At 46.1% G+C, this 19660-nt stretch overlaps 1 protein-coding gene across 1 annotated transcript in view; it reads right to left on the reverse strand.

Annotated features, from left to right (window-relative positions):
- LOC144104293 (uncharacterized) overlaps nt 1-15972 on the reverse strand; it is a 107726-nt gene extending 91754 nt beyond the window's left edge. The window contains exons 1-2 of the mRNA XM_077637193.1: nt 15868-15972; nt 7062-7187 (exon numbers count right to left, since the gene is read on the reverse strand). Coding sequence (XP_077493319.1) covers nt 7062-7157 — 96 coding nt within the window. The 5' untranslated portion in view covers nt 7158-7187; nt 15868-15972. The remainder of the gene's footprint in view (nt 1-7061; nt 7188-15867) is intronic.
- Nucleotides 15973-19660: the final 3688 nt, after the last annotated feature.

A 19660-nucleotide genomic window follows, 5' to 3' on the forward strand; every position in this document is an offset into this window, starting at 1 on the left:
CACGTCACTGTTGTAACTTTTTTAATCGCGGCGGCAACTGACACGAGTGACTGTGACACCGAGGCCCGTGCGATTTGTGTGCTGCTGAGGCACAATTCTCGTCTCGTAGTTCCTTGGAGTCTCTTGTTGTTTCTTCCGAGCACAACTTTAAGCATCGCCCCTGAGTTGTACAGCTCTGTCGTCACTGAGTTGTTCAGGTAATCAAAACATTGCCCCTTGCCTTCGTCGTCGGTGCGAGCGATTTGTTTTCTTGTTTATTTTTGTGTTGTTCCGTAAGACCGCAATAAAGGAAATTCGCAGCACCTGTGGTTTGTCACTCGTTACGCGGTACCTTCACTCGCGAACCCCACTGAACGGCGAGGTTGGCTCACTAGCGCCCAACGTCATTTTTACGAGCCTTGGCTCGCCCCGCGAGCCCTGCCATTAAGCTCGGCCTTTAAGCGCTGGCCAGGTCGCACGCATGCTCACCGCACAGGTGGCGAAGAACCTAAGCGATATGCGCTGCTGTGCTGCTCCCACATGCGCCCGTTCCCGTTCGAAGAACAGATAATGACGCGGGCTTAGAGCGAAATGTGTTGCGTTAAGCCATGGAGGGCCCGGGACCAACTAGTTTTACGGTATTTTTGACACCGCCGACACACAAACATTTCCGTAACTTCCCTAGAAATATTCCTCCTGATATCCACCGATGAACGCACGTTACTGCTGGCAGCCAGTTGGAAAACTGGATTCGTATGGTTCCTGCAATTCTTTCAATTGCTGCAATAATAATCGTTCCAATTCGGGAGAGTTGCTATGTAGTCAGTTTTCGTCAACAGCGCAAACCAAGCCAGGAAACAAAAGGAGGAAGCAGCGCGTGTTCCCGTTTCTGCGGACATCACGTCTTCCTTTGTTCTGTTGGCAAAAAGCTACGTCCCACGACACAGCAACGCATCAGAAATGTACTGCCTGGAGACAAGCAGGGAGGAGAAAGAGGAAGACGACGCTGCTCGATCTGTTGTCACCTCAGCTCAGTAATTTTGCTTTGTTTTCTAGTTATTATCTAGGCTATTTCCATCCTTGGAAGACGGCCGCGTCTTTAAGGCGGTACTGTCCCTACGGGAAGGGTACGGCAGCTGCGGCGCCGGTATCCTTAAAGGGACAGCGCCATCCGAATGAGCCCAGTGGGGCAGAGGCGGCCATGGCATCACATGGCGGGGATCTGCCAGTCATCAGGGACGTCCAGCAGTGCAGTGCGTCATCATCGCTCAGTGGGGATGACTCAACTATCGTCGCCTCTGACGAGGAAGTGGCTGACATGGCGGAAATGGACAACGATGGCTTCAAAGTGGTGAGTCATCGGAAGCACCGGACAGTCGGCATCCCAGTGATAGTTCAGCCAAAAGAGAACGGTGTTGACTTCAGAGAGTGGAACCCTATCAGGCTGTTCGATGATATTAAAGTGCTACCGGGATTTGCTCCGATTCGCAGTCGCTTCACAACGCAAGGGGCTCTTCATCTATATATCTCAATGGAAGAGCAAGTGGACATTCTTCTGCGGTGCTCTCAGATCGGTGGCATACGAGTTCAAGCCCGGTTGCCACACTCCTACATGACTAACACATGTGATATAAGGGGAGTACCAGTGTGGTATTCGGAAAGTGCCCTTCTTGACTACTTGAAACCGCAAGGAGTTCTGCACGTGCGACGGTTAATGCGCCGGGTGGAGCCTGGAGAACAACAATGGGCAGCGAAGCCTACAAGCTCTATTGTGCTAACGTTTGCTACCAACACAGAGCGCCCTGGAATAATTGACCTTGGTTTCACCAGGAGTTCCTTGAAACTCCTCCCCGGTGCTTCAGGTGCCAACGCTTTGGACATGTAGCGAGAGTTTGCAACAAAGATCAACGTTGCAAGCGGTGTGGTGGTGGCCATGATTACAAAGAGTGCAAGGCAGATTTTGCTTGCGATAATTGTGGAGGTGACCATCCAGCGAGTTTCAGTGGCTGCAGATTCCGTGTAAGCGCCTTACACCGTCGCAAGTCCTTCATAATTGGCCCCAAACCACAACCTACTGAGAAGTCGATACATGGAAGTGAAGAGTTCCCTGCGCTCGAGTCGGAAGCTCGGGACGTGGTAGCAAGCGACGTCGCTGCACGACCTGATCCGAGCAAGTCGGCAACGTCCTCCGAGGGTTAGCTGGCTGTTCGATCTGCTTCTGCAAAAAGTGTCCATGTTCCTCAGCGACCAGATCACAGCAAGACTCGACAACGTGGAGGACATCCCCTTGCCTTAGAAGAGATGCAGACACCAGCTACCGTGGCCAAGAGTGGGTCCCAGTCCCCGTCTTTTGTCGAAGTGGTGCGCCAGTTCGTGCAGTAAAATAAGGAGCTCAAAAGCCGGAATATCTCCGACCTTCTACGCGTTTTGTTTGGTGTCCTGCGTTCATATAGCCAAGCGATGCAGCCTGGCACTTTGAAGAACTTTATACAGCTGGTGCTTTCCATTGAGACCTTGATCACCGCCTTCGCAGAGAACTTCAACTCCTAGATGGCTAGTTTTCTTCAACCTGTTGCAACTAAAAACCCTAGAAAAGTGCCGTTTATCATGCAATAGAACTGCGCTGGGATTATAAGTCGATTAGCAGAACTAAAATTGTTCTTGAAAGAGACCTGTGTTCCAGTACTGGCCCTCTCGGAGGCTGGCTTGCCAAGCGGGAGGTCTTTGCCGGGATACGTCGCCCACAAGAATTGCAGCATAAAGCCTTTTCCCGAGGGAAGTGCCGCCCTATACATACGAAGGGAGATTCCTCATGTGGCTTTGAACGTCACCGATCTTTGCACCGGCAGTATTGAGGTAGTGGCTGTGAGGATTCGGATTGCCTTCCGAACTCTGTCCATTGCATCAGTATACGTGTCCCCGCGGAAGAAGGTCGATATGGCTTTGTTTCTCCAGCAACTTTGTGACCACTGCACAGCACCCAGAATCATCTGCGGTGACTTCAACGCCCACCACCCTGCCTGGGGTGACAGGAACACAGATCCTCGCGGACGCCAACTTGTAGAAGTCATCGACAGTTTGGACCTGTGCGTGGCCAATGACGGAAGTCCCACTTTCTTTCGGCCTTCAACCTCACCCAAATCTATAAACCTAACCTTACATTCACCTGACGTCCTGTGCAGTGGTCAACTAGAGCTGACCGAATGGGAAGTGATCACTACCCGATATTTGTGTTTACTGCCGACTTCCATCTGCGTGGTCATAAAATTTGCCATGTTGTTAATTGGGACAAATACAGGGAGCACTTAGCCTGTGTTTCCGGTGATGTGACGGACAAAATGATCTATGCTAAGATGGCTGCTACCACGGCGCTCAAGCTACCTGATCATTTTCCGACTCCGGATTTAAAACTCGGGAACCTCTGCGCAGCGCGCAGAAGGGCGGAGCGACAACTGTTGCGGAAGAAGGACGACAGAGCATTGAAGACAACTTTCAACAGGCTCAACTCTGCCATTAGACGTCATGCGAACAAGCTCTGTAGGTCCCAGTGGGCATCCTTTTGCGCTAGTTTGACTGTTTTCTCACCGATAACGAGAATTTGGCGTGTCGTTGGCAGTCTTGCTGGTTGCTCTCGTCCGAGTAAACCTTTCGAGGCGTTTGCATTGCGCACGCAGAAACATCTCGTGTGCTTGGCAGAGGAATTTGCGGATGCATTTGTAAATTCCAGACCAGGCATTGATCCCTGTGCACTTCCTGCTACGTCTCCGTCTGTTATACGCCCCGTTCACACTTCGAGAACTACAGACAGCGCTCCGCAGCCTGCGGCGTCGCTGTGCACCAGGTCCTGACGGCATTACCAATCAAATGTTACAGAACCTGCCTCTGGAACGCTGGAAGATGCTCCTAACCTATCGCAATCGAGTATGGGAGTCTGGTGACGGTCCCCCTTCATGGGAGCTGGCTTGTGTAGTCCCACTGCTGAAGGCCAGCAAAGAGATGAGAGACGCGGCCTCGTATCGTCCTGTATCGCTGACGTCGTGTGTATCTAAGCTCATGGAGAAGATGGCAAGTAAGCGTTTGTCTTGGTAGCTTGAGGATAGAAGGGCACTACCAACATGCATGACTGGATTCTGCACAGGTTTAAGCGCGCAAGATAGCGTCCTGGACTTGATAAGCCACATTGAACATCAGAGTGCTTTTGGACTTTCAACACTAGCTATTTTCCTAGACGTATCAAAGGCTTATGATAGCGTCCTCCAGAGCTCAATACTGAATAGTCTGCAGGTCATAGGCGTACAGGACTATCTTCTGCGATTCATTCACTCATTTCTCAGTGATCGTAAATTTCGAGTGCGGTTAAGCAGTACAATGAGCTCCGAAAGGGCGGTATCGCGAGGGGTACCTCAGGGTAGTGGCCTGTCCACAACGCTCTTTAATGTTGTCATGGCTGGTCTTCCCGCAAAAGTGCAACAACATTGTAGGCATGTCCATATGTCGATATATGCAGACGACATTTGTCTTTGGTTAACCGGATATCAACACAAACGCTTAGCTCTATTAGCGCGACAGGCCGTGCTTTCAGTTAAAAGTTACCTTCAAGGTGTTGGGTTGACACTCTCGGTGGAAAAATCTGGCTTCGTCCTGTTTCCAGGTAGGGGACGACGGTATGCGCAGCTGAGCATAGACCTTGATCAGTCTTGCCTTCGTCAGGTTAACCATCACGTTTTTTGTGCGTCACTATTGACTCACGTCTACAGTGGCGACGAGCTGTGGACTCGATTGTGGCTTCACTATCTTCGCGTCTCAATGTGCTTCGTAGAGTGGCTAGTGAGCAATGGGGAAACCATCCTGCTTCAATGATCAGGCTTCACGATGCCCTGGTGACAAGTCGCATAATGTACCAGCTCCGTTTAATTTCCCCCTCGGTATCGCAGCTAGAACGCCTTGAGGTTTTGCACAGAATGGGTCTAAGGAGGGCTCTCGGCGTTCCGCAGGCTGCTCCAAACAATGCAGTACTGTATGAGTCTCAATCGAAACCTCTTCGGCTAGCCGCTTCACAAAGACTTTTGCTGCAAATTGGCCGCCTCAGAGAGACTGTTGCCGGGAGAGCGCTTCTACAGCGCCTTCAAAAGAGATCTGAGTCCCGGGCGTACTTGGCTTTAAATACTCTTCGTTCTCTGGGTCTCGACCTTCGAGATCGACCTAAGACGTTGAAGCCAGCTTGGTCCTTTCCGAGCCTCGATTGTTCCTTGACAATTCCCCACGTTCGCGCTAAGCGGAATTCTCCTTTAGCGGCAATGCGTTCGCTCGTACTGGAACATCTTGAGACCGAATATGCCAGTCATCTTCAAATTTTTACAGACGGCTCTGTGGACAAGGTCAGAGGATCTAGTGCAGCTGCTTTTCATATTCCGTCTTTGAAGTATGATTGGTGTGTTCTTTTTACTGAAGTCGTGTCCTCCACAATGGCTGAAAGCGTTGCCATTGAGGCAGCTCTAAAGAAGCTACGGTGTTGTACGCCTCAACCTACTGTCATATATACGGATTCAAAATCTGCCCTTCAAAGGTTAGAGTACGGGTTCCCCACTGATGCCTTGAGCCTTAGATCCCTACGTTTGGTGCAGAATCTACATAGCAAAGGCTTCTCTATACGCTTTCAATGGGTGCCCTCGCACATAGGTGTCTTAGGCAACGAGATAGCAGACAACCTCGCCCATACAGCTCTCTCCGGGATTCCAGTACATGGAGTCCCTCATGAAGTGAAGCAAATGTTCAGAGATGTGGTGTTGTGCCACTTCAGTTCGTTGTGGAGTTCTCCTCATCAGCCATGTGTGACCAAGGGTCTCAAAAGGTACCAAGCCACTTTGCTGCACCGCTTTCGCACGGGTTCTGCTCGTACGCCGGCGTGGATGTATAAGACTGGCCTAGCGTTGTCACCATTGTGTTCAACGTGTGGTGTGAGTGGTGACATAGAACATTACCTCTTGTGCTGTACTTTGTACAACGCGGAGCGGGCTATGTTATTCGGATCCCTCAAGAAGGCAGGAGTTCCTCACAGTTCTCTTCAGGACATTGTTTTCCCGCGCGGGAGCCAGTCGAGTAGAAGGGATGCTTCTCGCCTTCTTCTACTTTACCTGCAGGACACGGATTTGGCCTCCACATGGTGACCTCAGGACTGTCTATTTGGGTTTTTGCGGGCAGTGTTTCTGTGATTTCTATTTAAGTGTCGCTACGGTGGAGAAATTGCCGGCAGCAACTGCAAGGCTGATCCCACCGGTAGTTTACAACCACTCAACTCAACTGGAGACAAGCATTGCCTTTTCAATGTTTACATGGACGCTGACTTCGGTCAATACATTTTTTTTGGGATCATTGTTATTCATGCGAAAGCTTTTCTTGTGTAATGTGTGGCGTGTACAGTACCTCTCATCACAGCGTGTCCGCAAGAAATTGACCATTCGAAAAAAGAAGACTACCTGTCATTGCGGTTCGAAGCCAGGCCATGTGGGTGCCAGGCGGGCACGCGATGCATGCGCCTCGAAGGGTCGTTCGTTAAAGCGTGTCAGTTTTTCCTATTCTATGGGGTCTCCCCACTGAACCATGGCCAATCCCTTGCCGCGGATATGTGTCATGTGACCAAGGCAACAACAACAACAAGTGTGTTAGAGGGACACGAAGTGGTAGTGTTCTGTCGTGTACGACGGTAAAGTTTTTAGGGGTTGAGTACTGATATTAGACAACAATGGCTTAGAAGAAAAAGTTGCCAAGATCATCCAAGGGTCAAGCGATAAGTGTCACATGACAACGTTGACGCCAAAAAGTTGCTGACGTTCAAGCGCAAATGCTTTCGCATTTCTACAATGCAGTACCCTGCAGTGCTCTGCAAATCTTTATTTAGATATTTTGGAAGATTATCCTCGAGCGTTTCGTACGTCTGTTCGCATAACCTGCGCTAAAGGAGTGTTTATTTTTTAGGTTTAGCGAAATATAACTACAACACCTTGGCCCTCCGACGCATGAACATTACCGTGGAGAACTCACACATTTATCTCTCGAAGTTGACTCTTGTTCGGTCCACTCACCGGGTAGTTGATGTGAAGTCCTTCGCATTCGCGTACAAAGACCCATTTTTCGTAGACGTGTGAAGGCATAGCCGCACTCGGCGAATACACAGACATCGCGTGATTAGATGCTTGAATTCAGCTCTCCTGCAAATGTGAAATTATACGTTGTTATCTTTTTGTTCTCATGCCATTCTATTCTTCGTTTCAGTTTACTTCGGATATCACAACTGGCAGACCTGGAGACGTGCCACAGTCAACACGTTTTCTAGATTCAAGCATACACATCTTCAGACAGGAGAAACGCTGTTCACGTGAAAAGTACATATTTCATTTATGGTATCCTCTTCAACGAGAGGCCAATTTTTAAAACATTTTATTACAAACTCGTCGAACTGTGAGACTGTTCAGCAGTTACACATAACAGCTAGCGGTGCGCGGAAAAAATTCTAAGAAGACTTTTAGGCCTGCAAGCGTATGGTGCTAGCAAAAAAGGAATAGTAGAGGACTTAATTAAAGTTTAGTGATATTTAATTATTTATAAATAAGTAAGGAGACTGGAAGTATCTTTTTTGCACTTAATGACCGCAGATGAGAGATTTTCTCTTTAGTCTGGATTAATGCCTCTACACGCGGTTTATCTGTAGTAAACATTTAACGAACACAGTGGTAGCTGCGTTAAATTAAGCTGAAATCCATGTTTCTAATATAAAAGTAAACACTGTGAACAAATATTAGAAATAAAGCAAGGAAAATCGCTGGAAAAGTAAAATGGTGGGAAAAAAGTTAAGCTGATGCTTTCAAAAGATACTCATTTTTGTTGCACCCTTGAGGCAAGGCTTTAAACGAGGACTAATGTTTTTTTTAGTCAGAAAATTAAGAAATCACAGCATCTTGTTAGGGGGCAAAAGCCGAGAGTAACATTCGCCTGAGTAAGCCTGAAGCTCCACTCGAATACAGCAGCAAGCTGCACTTCCAAACGCACAGAAAAAAAGAAGGAAGAAACATTGGGTATTTTCAAAGCAAACAATTTTCACAGTAAAGCCTACAGTACATCCTCATTACTGAGACATAAAACAGGAGTTCACAGGAAAAAAAGTACAGAGCAACGAAACACACTAATTAAAACCAATGAAAGAACTACTAGTAAACCGGGAAAACAGAGGACCGATCTGTGGAATAAAACAAGCGGAGAGGTGTAGATTTGACAGGCAACTGACAGTAGAAGAAAAGCACCCGGTTATGAGTCCTCTAGAAAGATGCTTTCACGCAATCGCTGAAAACAAACACGAAGACTTCTTTATTTTTTGTATTAACTTGGGATGACAGTCCAGAAGATTAGAAATTTGCCAGTTGAACGACTTCATACCAAAGTTTCTCCTGTTTTTTTTCGTTTTTGTTATACCGTGCGCCTTACGCTATATGATGTTTGATCGGTGGCTTATTTAGATAAAAAAAAGCTGAGGGCTCGCTTTAAATTTAAAACGAATAGAAATGCTTGTAAATGCAATGTGCTGTTCATCTTAAAGAAAGAGTAACAGAGTCCTATTTTGATAAATCAATAAACTGGATAGCTTTTTGTCGCCAGGTTAGCTGTACCAGTGACCCCCAAATATGCAAGCAATAGCTAAACCTTAAATAGACTTTGCTGAAATATAGCTGGCGCTATATTTCTGACTGGTAGCAATGAATAAACCCAGATAAACATTCCAGTACTTTTGCTACAGCTTTACTAGTCGAATATGGGGTGTGCAATAGATGTTTTGTGGAATTGTTCCCCTAAGAATTTTATTTCCGTAACATGCTCCAAAGCCAGACACTGGAAAATTATTGTTACACTGAGAAAAAGTTGATTGGACGTAAGCAATTAACAGAGACTCTTGATCCATACGTTTATAGCTGAAAATTCTAGTGCTAGATGATGAGCAAAAAACCTGGTTTTGGCAGCATGGAGAATGCTCTCTGGGGTGCCTGTCATTAATTAATATGTCATTAATATCGTTTAGAAATATCATGGGACCAAAAATCGAGCCTTTGGGTGTCCCATGTATTATGTATTCGAATCCACATTCAGTATTTTTATCAGCGCATACTCGGAACAATTCAAAACATTATTTCGAGGAACTTTAGATAAAATTATTAGTATTTCATAGTATGGGAATTTATAAAGTAAATGTCATGTTTAATGGCATCGAACGCTATGCTTAAACGCAATAATACGCCTAATGTGTAGAAAGAATTTTTATTGCTTTAGATCAATATTTCTTTTATTGAAAGTGAATCAGATTGAGTTGATTTATGTTTCCGAATTATATATTAACAACTGCATATAATGGGCGTGTACACAGTGTAAGTGCATCTAAGAACGTAACTGCTGCAGCTTCAGTGTTCATTTTTCTTTCACGTCCGAAGGCCCGCGGTGAGCGTTGTAAGGCAGGTTCTAACTGGGCCACCCTCAAATGTCACGACTTACTCATCTCTCGTAAGCGAGAGGAGTTGAGCCCCTGCTTAAAACCTCCTTCTGTGCGCTAACTCTAAGACTGCATATCACGCGTCGTCGATATAGTGAGAGGCGCAGCCAGCTGACATATACACAACTGCACACCAGTGTTCCCCTGCGTAGCCCAAGAGTATGCTTGATCACTGCGGAACGCAGCAGGAATGAAGGGAAAACCCGAAGGCAGAGGTGTGCGCACTACGCGCCACCAGACGCGATTATTTCAATAAGGTCCCGGCCACTGAATTGGCCTCAGAGAATTTCCCCGGCCATACTTGAGCCTCTGCACTCCTCCTCAGGGTGAAACACGACGGCTACCTGCATGAGCAGGATTGAAGGATCTAAAAAACGGAGTTCTATAGCTGTAACATTGCCTTGAACTTACGCCTTCGAGAGCCCAAAAAACGCGCATGGTTAATCAGGAATATTATTCAAAAATGGTATGCTTTTAACATAGTTAAGCTCAACAGACGTGCGGAAGGTGTTATAGCATGGCTTCCTCGTCGGTTTTATTTCTCCCCAGATGTTCAAGAAGCCGACGATGTTCAATGCACAGCGTAAAAGGGTGTAGTATAGTTTAACACGAGACCTGATCAGCTGCGGTGATAGCAAAGTGATCTCATGCAGTGGCCACTGAAGCTGATCTGTTCGCGCCTCCGCGGGGTCGAATCTCAGTCGCGGATATATTTTATTTATTCATGGTTGGGCAAAGGTCACTCTCAAGGCCAAGCTTCACTCAAACCCGGTTAGGCATCGTGAAGTAGAGCATTCGCACTCACACAATCACAGCCGATCATGGGATGTGATGCGGTGAATCGGCGTAATCAGCACTGGCTCCATATTTCACTTTTTATAATCCACGGTTTTGTTACAGCTGCTCCCAATTTGCTTGCAGCCTCACTTTTGCTTCGCTGCTGCTTCTCCATCTCAGGTGGAGGCTTCTCCTGGGCGGGTGCCTTCTGCAGTCTGGGTTATGGGTGGACGCCTTATGGAAGCTGAAGGTGATGCAGGACAGAATGAATGTGGGAGCGGGTGTTCGAGTCCTCTCAACTTTCTGCTGAGGCTGCAGTTTCACACAAATACTGAGCGGAGCCCAGAGGATGGTGGTCGGTGACCCATCGGGAGTGTGGTGGCATCACTCTAGGAGATTTCGCCACTGTATGCGAGACTCTTGATCGTTCTCCTAACGCCGAAGGAAATGCCCGGATGGCTTCACTGAGTAATACAATTTAACCTAAATGTGTGGCGGAAGAAAATTTTGGTGCCAGATGGAGTGCTTAGTTCTTCTAATTCTGGAAGCATTGCTGCGTTTGTGGTGCTACATTCACGTCGAGGAGTAGTCCTGTGACTGCGTTTTCAGAGCGACAGAGAAACCGGGTTCAGGATAAAGCAGGTGATATGAGGGTAAGCATGCAAACTGCACAGATATGGGACCGTTTCGCGCGCTGAGGCATGGCTAACTATCTTTTTCTATAAGGTGGTTTTGCAGAATGAAACGCGCACTGAGGGAAACGGGCAGGAAGTATAGTGGAAGCAGCTTGGTTGGTTCGACATGGTCATTTGGAAATCGGTGTTATTATTCATGGCTGGTAAACAGCGCAACAAAGCTGACACAAAGGCAAGACAAGCGCTTCTCTTGCCTTTGTCCCACCCTTGTTGCGCTACTCACCTACCATGAATGCTTGCCAACTCGCCCAAATCTCAGCTTTACTCAATGACAATTATTAGCCGTGAGCAAAAATGGAATGCATCAAGAGAGAGCGAAGGAAGATCGGGTAGTCCTAAATGATGGTAGAATTTCTAGTGTTTATTGTTCTTTGTTGACTGGAGGCTCGGATGGACATTTTAGAGGAGGAAGTTTGGGTAGCGCGAAATGTTGGCGCCAGTTTTGGTGCGCATAAGCTTTTTTGAGAATCTAGGGTTTGAATGGGTAGAAAAAGGAGAGGGAGTTGAGGTTATGCAAGAAGGTCATGCCAGTCGCAGTGTTTATTACCATTCTTAGGGGAGAAGGGACGGTCGATAGCAATAGCCGAGCAACCTGGGTCAATGCGAAATGTTCATGGCAGTCATTTTTTATTACGGATGCGTAGGGGTGACGCGGTGGATGCAGAAGAATAGAAGAGGGACCTGAGACTTGAGAGACTGTAGTGGCGATTCCAGTTCGGCTGTTTAACAAATTTCTGTATAGGTTGCCTTTTCGATGGACAGAAAGAGGGGTTGGAGCATGGATTACGCATATAGCGGATCGCTGTCAGACTGATTAATCTCTCTTTTTTTATGTGTGCAGTATTTGTATGGACAGGAACAGTAGAACAAACTAAATTAGAGCCACATTCTCGTTCCGGTCGGTTTGTATATTAATCTTTAGTGAGGGTTAAGGTCATCGTAGTAAAGTTAGAGGGTAGTGATTGAGCTCACATAATTGACAACTTTTGGAGTCTTCACTTTGGGGTGAAATGTCTGAGAGGAAAGGAAGTGGAAAGGAAGCTTGGGCTGTGCGCATTGGTGATGACAGTCTGAGGGACATACCTCACCAGTACACTGTTGTGTAGTGGTGAGGGATACGAGGGTGTTTTTGTGTAGCATTCGTCGCTTTGCCAGGGGTGTTGAGAACCGCTCTGTTCTTGCGTTTTAGAGTCGCATTTATTCACTTTTCACGATATAATTCTGCACGAGGCTGTGCATATAATCCCGAACCTGGAAAGACGCCTACTCCAACTTTATTTAACGGATGAACAGATTTGCTCTTGGCTCCGCAAACTCCATTTGTTTACTTTACATCTGTGCCTTTTCTGGGACAGTCAGGGCGAAAGCTACGTAATCCAGCTGAAGAATGAAATAACTTTCCGAGATACAGCGGTTTTCACTTGCTGCGGTACAATCGCCCACATCTATATGTCATGGTATTTAAGGATACTGTTTGAAGGGAAAGGGGAGCGAGACCATGGTAACATTTAGCAATGTATTAGCGTAGAAATGTTTTCCCATTTCGTCTAAACAGTCATCTAAAAAATCAGTATGCCCAATCAGCAAAGCTACCGAAGTTTGTTCTTTCACACGCCAAACAGACAGAAAATTTAGCACTTCAGATGGAGCTATACCAAGTGCGTGGACTGAAATAGAGTCAATAGGAATTTACCGCTGACCAAGAACTCCTTGTTACCGCTTATTCCCTTGGAAGCAAATCACTATAAAAATTATCCTACTTCCACTGAGTTCAAATTTAGGTAATAAACCTGAACCACGGCGGCTTTAAGGGCAGGGTGTTATGTAGGAATTCAAGCTCGGGCACCCTGTGTCAGACTCACTATCATGGCGCCCATTACTGAATCCTACGCTTCGTCGAATCATAGAAAGCAAGGTCCGCCGTTGTTTGCACTTCATAACATCCCCTTGCATTCTGCCAGGGGGTTTGCCCGGACTGCGTGTAAACTCCGATAAACAGCCTGTTCATAGTGCACCCGATACTAGAATTTAAGTTCTCGCCCCGTCAGTGCCTCACAGCTATGCGAATGCTTCATTTGTTGCAGTAATGTATAGGATGCTTCACCTCGAATTCGGTTGCTCTATACTCCAGTGTGTCGATGATTTGGCTTAGAATATATGCATTAGGGCAGACTACAGAAACAGACTCGAAGCAGCATAACTTTGTACATCCGTTTGCACTAATTTTATTTCAGCTAAACTAAATTTAACTCAAACATAAATTGAATTCTCTTGCTCTCTCAAAACAAAACGAATTTCAAGTACCACATTTTAGTAGGGCAGTAGCCTTTCACATTTCTTCTAAACAGTTATCCAGAAATTTCTGCAAAACGCCAATGCCTAATCTAAAAAGCAAACGGAGCTTGTCTTGGCAATCTGCAAAGAGATAAAAATTTAACATGACAGCTACCGCTATAAATTACAGAACCTGTTTTGAATGGAAGCTGACGTTAACGAGTGTTTTGCAAACCAATCGCTACCATCATTAAAGCTAGATGATAGGTAGCCAACAGGAGTTCCTAGGCGAGGTGTAGCCTAGTAATCAAATGACTTCTTTTCGCTGTATTGGGAGGCAGACGCTAGTCTGACTCCTCACATACAATTCGCTGATTAAGCTCCTTCACGCATCAATAGCTTGTACCGAGGGCTTGGCTTTAATATGATGCAAGTCGTTGCTTTTCTCTATAATCTTTGCGGATAATCCCTAGAACTTTCTTTCTGGGAAAAGCGTTGCCTCTGTCTTTCATGTAGTATGTAATAACCAAAATTTTGGGGCCTTCTTACCAACATTTTTAAAGAATAAACTGCGATAGGAATTTATAATTAGCCAACCGCCGTATGTATTCAAAGGAGCCCTCAATTCTCGAAGTAAGCCCACCCCTGATAATGAATTAAGGTGGATTAGCGGATGATCTCATGTTATGAATTGCGTCGACTTAATATAATCTCCTATTATAAATAAATGAAAGTTACCTGCACATTCCTGTACTTCGATTTTCAAGTTTAGCGGTGTTGATGACATCACAACCCTATCGACAATTAAGTGATATTATTAAAGAGAAACTGCGTGGAATTTTTACAAGACAACCGCATAAATAAATGTTTTCGCATTAAAACATTTCTGTCACAGGCTGCCTAAAAATGGAATTGTTCAGCATGGTGGCCGATCTCCCCATTGCTTTAGGTCCACGTTCTTTGGGGAAAAGGTCGGGGAGCTTTACTGCTGTCGCCGTCCCTTTCACCTTTTGAAATGTCAAGGACTCGCAACTGCTCCCGGCTCCGCTCTTTTACCGTGTTTCAGGCATGCACTTCAAGATTTTTGTTTTCTTAAAAGAAGAGGAATCAGGTTATGTCCGGCGTGCTGCAACCCGAAAAACATTACATAACAAGCCAATATGGCCAAGATTATTTTTCAGAATCGTAATCTAAAGCAGCGTACTTATCTCCTCTTCACGGGGTTTTCCATGCTGCTGAGCTCAGCTCTGTGCTACTCACCAAAACAAACGCTTGCGAGATTTTACCGCCTTTAAGGACCGAACGGAATAGCCAGAAGAAGATGGGCAGTGACCGACTTCGCAGTGAATATTTGCACTAAGGTCGAGGAGCTGATGGACAAGGGTAAACTTTGGGTCTTCCTATAAGGCGGGTCGGTCCCCTCATTCTTCGGGGCACTTGTGTGACCTATGCCGCCTGCTGCAGGAACCGAATTATGAGCACCTGAAGAAATGAAGAGAACTTGGCCATTCTCATTAGCAGCGTCAGCCTCCAGTGTTGAGAGCACCTCCAGTTACAGGCATTTGTGCTACTCGTAGCCTAGTGAAAGCTTCAGCTGTCACCGCTATGTGCAAAATGCTATACCCAGAAGGGATGTGATCTACATATCTCTTGTTCCGTAACAATTTTGTGTATGATACACATCAGTTATCAGTGAAAGCAGAAGCGACTCAAGCAGCCTCTGCGTATTTAGTTGCCAACATCCGCCTGCACAGTTTCCCATAAGCTACGCTGAGGTAGCAATGGGCTGCGCTTTAGAATGACAAACATAACTCCCAATCTCTCAGAAATAAACCAATTCCGCAACCCAATCGCTTAGCCTTGTTTGAATGGAAACTGGCATTGCTGAGTGTCTCACAGAATGAACCGAGTACGTCATTGTACCGAGACCCTTGGTAGCCATCAGGAGGTTCTAGGCATGGCATCCTGTAGAAGCCCAATAACATAGCTTCGTTTCATTGGGAGGCAGCCCGCACCCTGGCTCTTCACACACAACCTGCTGCGTGTTCTTCCTCACACACGCGTAGCTTTCCTCGGAGGGCTTGGCGCTTTTCACTTCCTGCTTAGTCGTGCGCCCTTAACTTTCTTGCACGATAAGAGGGCACTTTGTCTTCGACGTTGTACATGACATCCAAAAACCAATGTATGCACAAATTCGCCAAAATGGCATTGCTTAGCAGGGGGAGAACAGTCAGATCTATGGGAGCCGAAAAAATAACTCTCTAACATGGCCGAATTTGGCCTTATGCTCCGTCTCACCATGTATTTGTGTTCACTTTCGTTAAACAAAGAGTCGGGGCTCGTAACTGCTGAAGCAGTAACCGTCGCCTCGTATAATGGTGAGACCTTGTAACTAGGCTCCTCTGCGCTCTCTAAACCTTCTTGATGCAAGTTCATCAAAATCCTGAATTTCTGAGAACAAAATCTGGGGTACTGACGGCTCGCTGTGGCCTACAAATTATCCTAATACAAGTGAATGTGGCTATAATTTGTGTAATACCTGCCCTCGAAAGCAACGCACTTCTCTACGTACGCCCTCTAGGTTCCAGGATTCATAAGTACGCTACTCACCCAATCAGGAACAGGTTGATGTTACTGCCTCAGAGGACCGAACGGCCAGACGAAGGCAGGCAGCGCTTGACTTCTAGGAGAAGGTTGAGTTGCTTCCACCTGCAAGCTTGCTCCGGTTTGTACTGAGCTCCGGCGCTGGCCGTCTTAAGTAGGCTTGATCACGAGGAGCTAAACAATGGACTTTATGGCCTAGCTCCTGACTGGCTGAGAACGGCTACACTCTGAACCTTCCGATTCGACGGGTCCGCCTCCTCCGGTTGCTGGGCCGTTTGCTCGCCAATCCCGTGTCCTGAAGTAACCGAATAATGTGCGCCTGAGGTAATGATGAGAAGTGAGCAGTTCGCATTAGCGATGCCCGCCTGGAGTGTTGGGACCACCTCCAGCCGCAGGCCTTTGTGCTGGAGAGACAGCGCCATCACTCCTTTGTATTTATTAGGCGGCCGAGGTTTAGCTGCCAGCAGGAATCCATTACAAAGCAAAAGAATGTAGTCTGCGTGCCTTATCGTGCAGTAGGAAAAATCTAAATATGTTTCAAAGTAAACCTCACTCTGAGTTGACGTAAAATGCCCTTTTTCACTACGTTGATTCAGCGCAACAGAGAAAGCTACAGTTACTGAGAAATATTATAAAGCTCAGCACCATTGCAACCAAACTTGTGGCTGTCACGATGCTTGTTCGGGTGCTGAGATATCACGCTAATATTGAGCGAGATCCTCATGCTCAGACAACAAAAATTAAGTGAAAGGGTACAACACAAAGCGCGTAAATTCGTTTATAAAGCTTAAAGTAAAGGTATCTGTTTCTCAAAATTGCCGATTGGGCGAGTTGGTGGGACATTATTTGATATGACCACCGCGGAAACAGACGGGGCACGAGAACAAAAAACACTGACGACAGAACGGGTGCTGACTAACACCTCTATTTTCGAGGAAAACCCAGCACAATATATGCAAAAAACGCCACGACATTCAGGGGGCCAAAGGTTACAACCTAATACGCAGTCATTAAAGGCCGGCCAACACATGTACGAACCAGAATGACCCCCCTCCCAAAAAAAAGAAAAAGGACGTGCAACTTTATAAAGTGAACATATCAAAAAGCACTTTAACCAGCAAAAAAAACAAGGAAAACACACGTGACAAACAATATCGTGCCCGAAGCACGGTGTCAAGAACACTTTAATAGCTAGAACGAGAGAGCCTAAAAGGACCCAAGTAAGGGAAGCAAAAGCAGAGCCAGAAATCTAAAATCAGATAAAACGTCGTACAACCCTACGGATGCCACAAGAAGGTAAAAACAAACGAATACAACTTAAAATGGGGCAAACAAAACTTGTCAACGCTAAGAAGGTGCGAGGCAAAAAACAGTCCAAATGTAAACCACAATTTGGACGATTACTACTTATGAGCCGCACCAAAAGCCTGAGGAGAAGAATGCCCACCACTTACACAAGAAAACTTCATGAGCAAACGGGAAGTAGCAGGCGAACATAAAAAATCAGGAATCTTTAGGCATGGTCAAGGAAGCGCATTTCTTTCTCGAGAAGTGAAATGGAGGGCGTGCTTACGCAACTCCCTCCTGACTTAGCAATAAAGTAGGACTCAATGACCTCCCTTTCTGTTATGTTTTTTGATGATATTGCTAGGAACCTTGTATCCTCTATTATAGGTTTACGCTTGTGGCGAGGCTGGTTGCAGTGTTCTGTGAGATTACCTCCAGACTCTCTATCTACATGGAGGAAGTTCTCCCTGGCCCTGGCATTAAAGCATTTTCCCGTCTAGCCTATGTACATAATACCGCACGTTAGGGGTATCTGATAGACAACCCAAGTCCGGCAGTGTTTGTACCGTTCCCCGTGTCTCGTAGTGCAGATCGCCTGTCTTCTCTTGTTATTCAAGACCCATATCTTCGAAAGCTTGCACGGTGCGGAAAAGACGACCTGTACGCTGTACAGCCCTGCTATATTTCTTACGTTGTGGGACATCTTGTGAAGGTGTGATTGCAACGCGTTTCTTCTCTCGCTCCTTCCTAGCCTGGCTCCCCTCCTTTAACTTTTTATGCATCGCATCACATATATGAGCTGCTAATCAAGGCGTGTACCCGACAGAGCAGAGGCGGTGTACTTGGTTCTCAAAGCTTGATTTTCTCATATGCATACAGCTCTTGGCTAACGGCGCCTGAAGTGCGCTTTTTACTATCATTCCTTTTACAAGCTTGGATTGCGCGCTGTGAAATGGTAGCAAAGACTTTCTAGACCTTAGGTTGTAATACCACCAAACAAGCAATTCAATGGCGAAATTCATACCACCAAACAAGGCTTTGAACAGTTCGAAGATGCCATTAGCGACCTCTAGCAAATGGTCAGTGGCAGCTCTGTCCATGACTACAAGGTAGTCATCTTGATGCGTGTAAAATTTCACGACATGTTTATCCTTCAGTTTTTTGCGATATTTATCTGGCTGCAATGAATAAAAACTTTCATAAAAAATTGAAAGATAAACTTGTCGTGAAAGTTTACAGGTATGTAGATGACTACCTTGTAGACATGAACAGCGCTGCCACTGACCATTTGCCAGAGGCCGCTAATGGTATTTCCCAACTGTTCAAAGCCTTATCTGCTGGTCTGAATTTCAGCATTGAATTCCCTCTGAATAAGACCATCCAGTTTTTAGACGTGTTGATTCTTTTTAGGGACGGCCATGTTTGCTGGTATTACGACCTAAGGTCAGAAAGAGTTTGCTACCTTTTGACAGCACGCACTCGTTGCTAGTAAAAAGAATGATAGTAACAAGCGCACATCAGGCGGCGTTTGTAAAGAGCTATGTGCATATGAAAAAATCAAGCTTTGAGAACCAAGTACACCGCCTCTGCTCTGTCGGGTACACGCCTTGATTAGCAGCTCATATATGTGATGCGGTGCATAAAACGTTAAAGGAGGGGAGCCAGGCTAGGAAAGAGCGAGAGAAGAAACGGGTTGCAATCACACCATGCCTTCACAAGATGTCCCACAACGTAAGAAATATAGCAGGGCTGTACAGCGTACAGGTCGTCTTTTCCGCACCGTGCAAGCTTTCGAAGATACGGGTCTTGAATAACAAGGCAAGACCGGCGACCTGCACTACGAAACACGGGGAACGTTACAAACACTGCGGGACTTGGGTTGTCTATCAGATACCCCAAACGTGTGGCAGAGTGTACATAGGCCAGACGGGAAGATGCTCTAATGTAAAAGCCAGGGAGCACTTTCTCCATGTAGATAGAGAGTCTGGAGATAATCTCACAGAACACTGCAACCAGCTTCGCCACAAGTGTCATTCTATAATAGAGGTTACATGGTTTCTACCAATATCATCAAAAAAAAACAAAAAAGCAAAGAAGGTCAATGAGGCCTGATTTATTGCTAAGTCGGGCGACAGTTGCGTAAGCACGCCCTCCATTTCACTTCTCGAGAAATAAATGCGCTTCCTCGACCATGCCTAACGATTCCTGATTTTTCATGTTCGCCTGCCACTTCCCCTTTGCTCATGAAGTTTTCTTATGCAAGCCAGTGCGCGTTACTCTCCTCAGGCTGTTGGTGCGGCTAAAAGTTCTAATCGTCCAAATTGTGATTTACATGTGGGCTCTTTTTTGCCCCTTACTTTCTTAGCGTTTATAAGTTTTTATGCTCCATTTTAGGTGGTATTTGTTTTTTTTTAGCTTTTTGTGGCATCCGTAGGGTTGTATGACGTTTTATCTGATTTTAGATTTCTGACTCTGTTTTTGCTTCGCTTGCTTGGGCACTTTTAGGTTCACT

This window comes from Amblyomma americanum, chromosome 9 (assembly GCF_052857255.1).
Source record: "Amblyomma americanum isolate KBUSLIRL-KWMA chromosome 9, ASM5285725v1, whole genome shotgun sequence".
Lineage (NCBI taxonomy): Eukaryota > Metazoa > Arthropoda > Arachnida > Ixodida > Ixodidae > Amblyomma > Amblyomma americanum.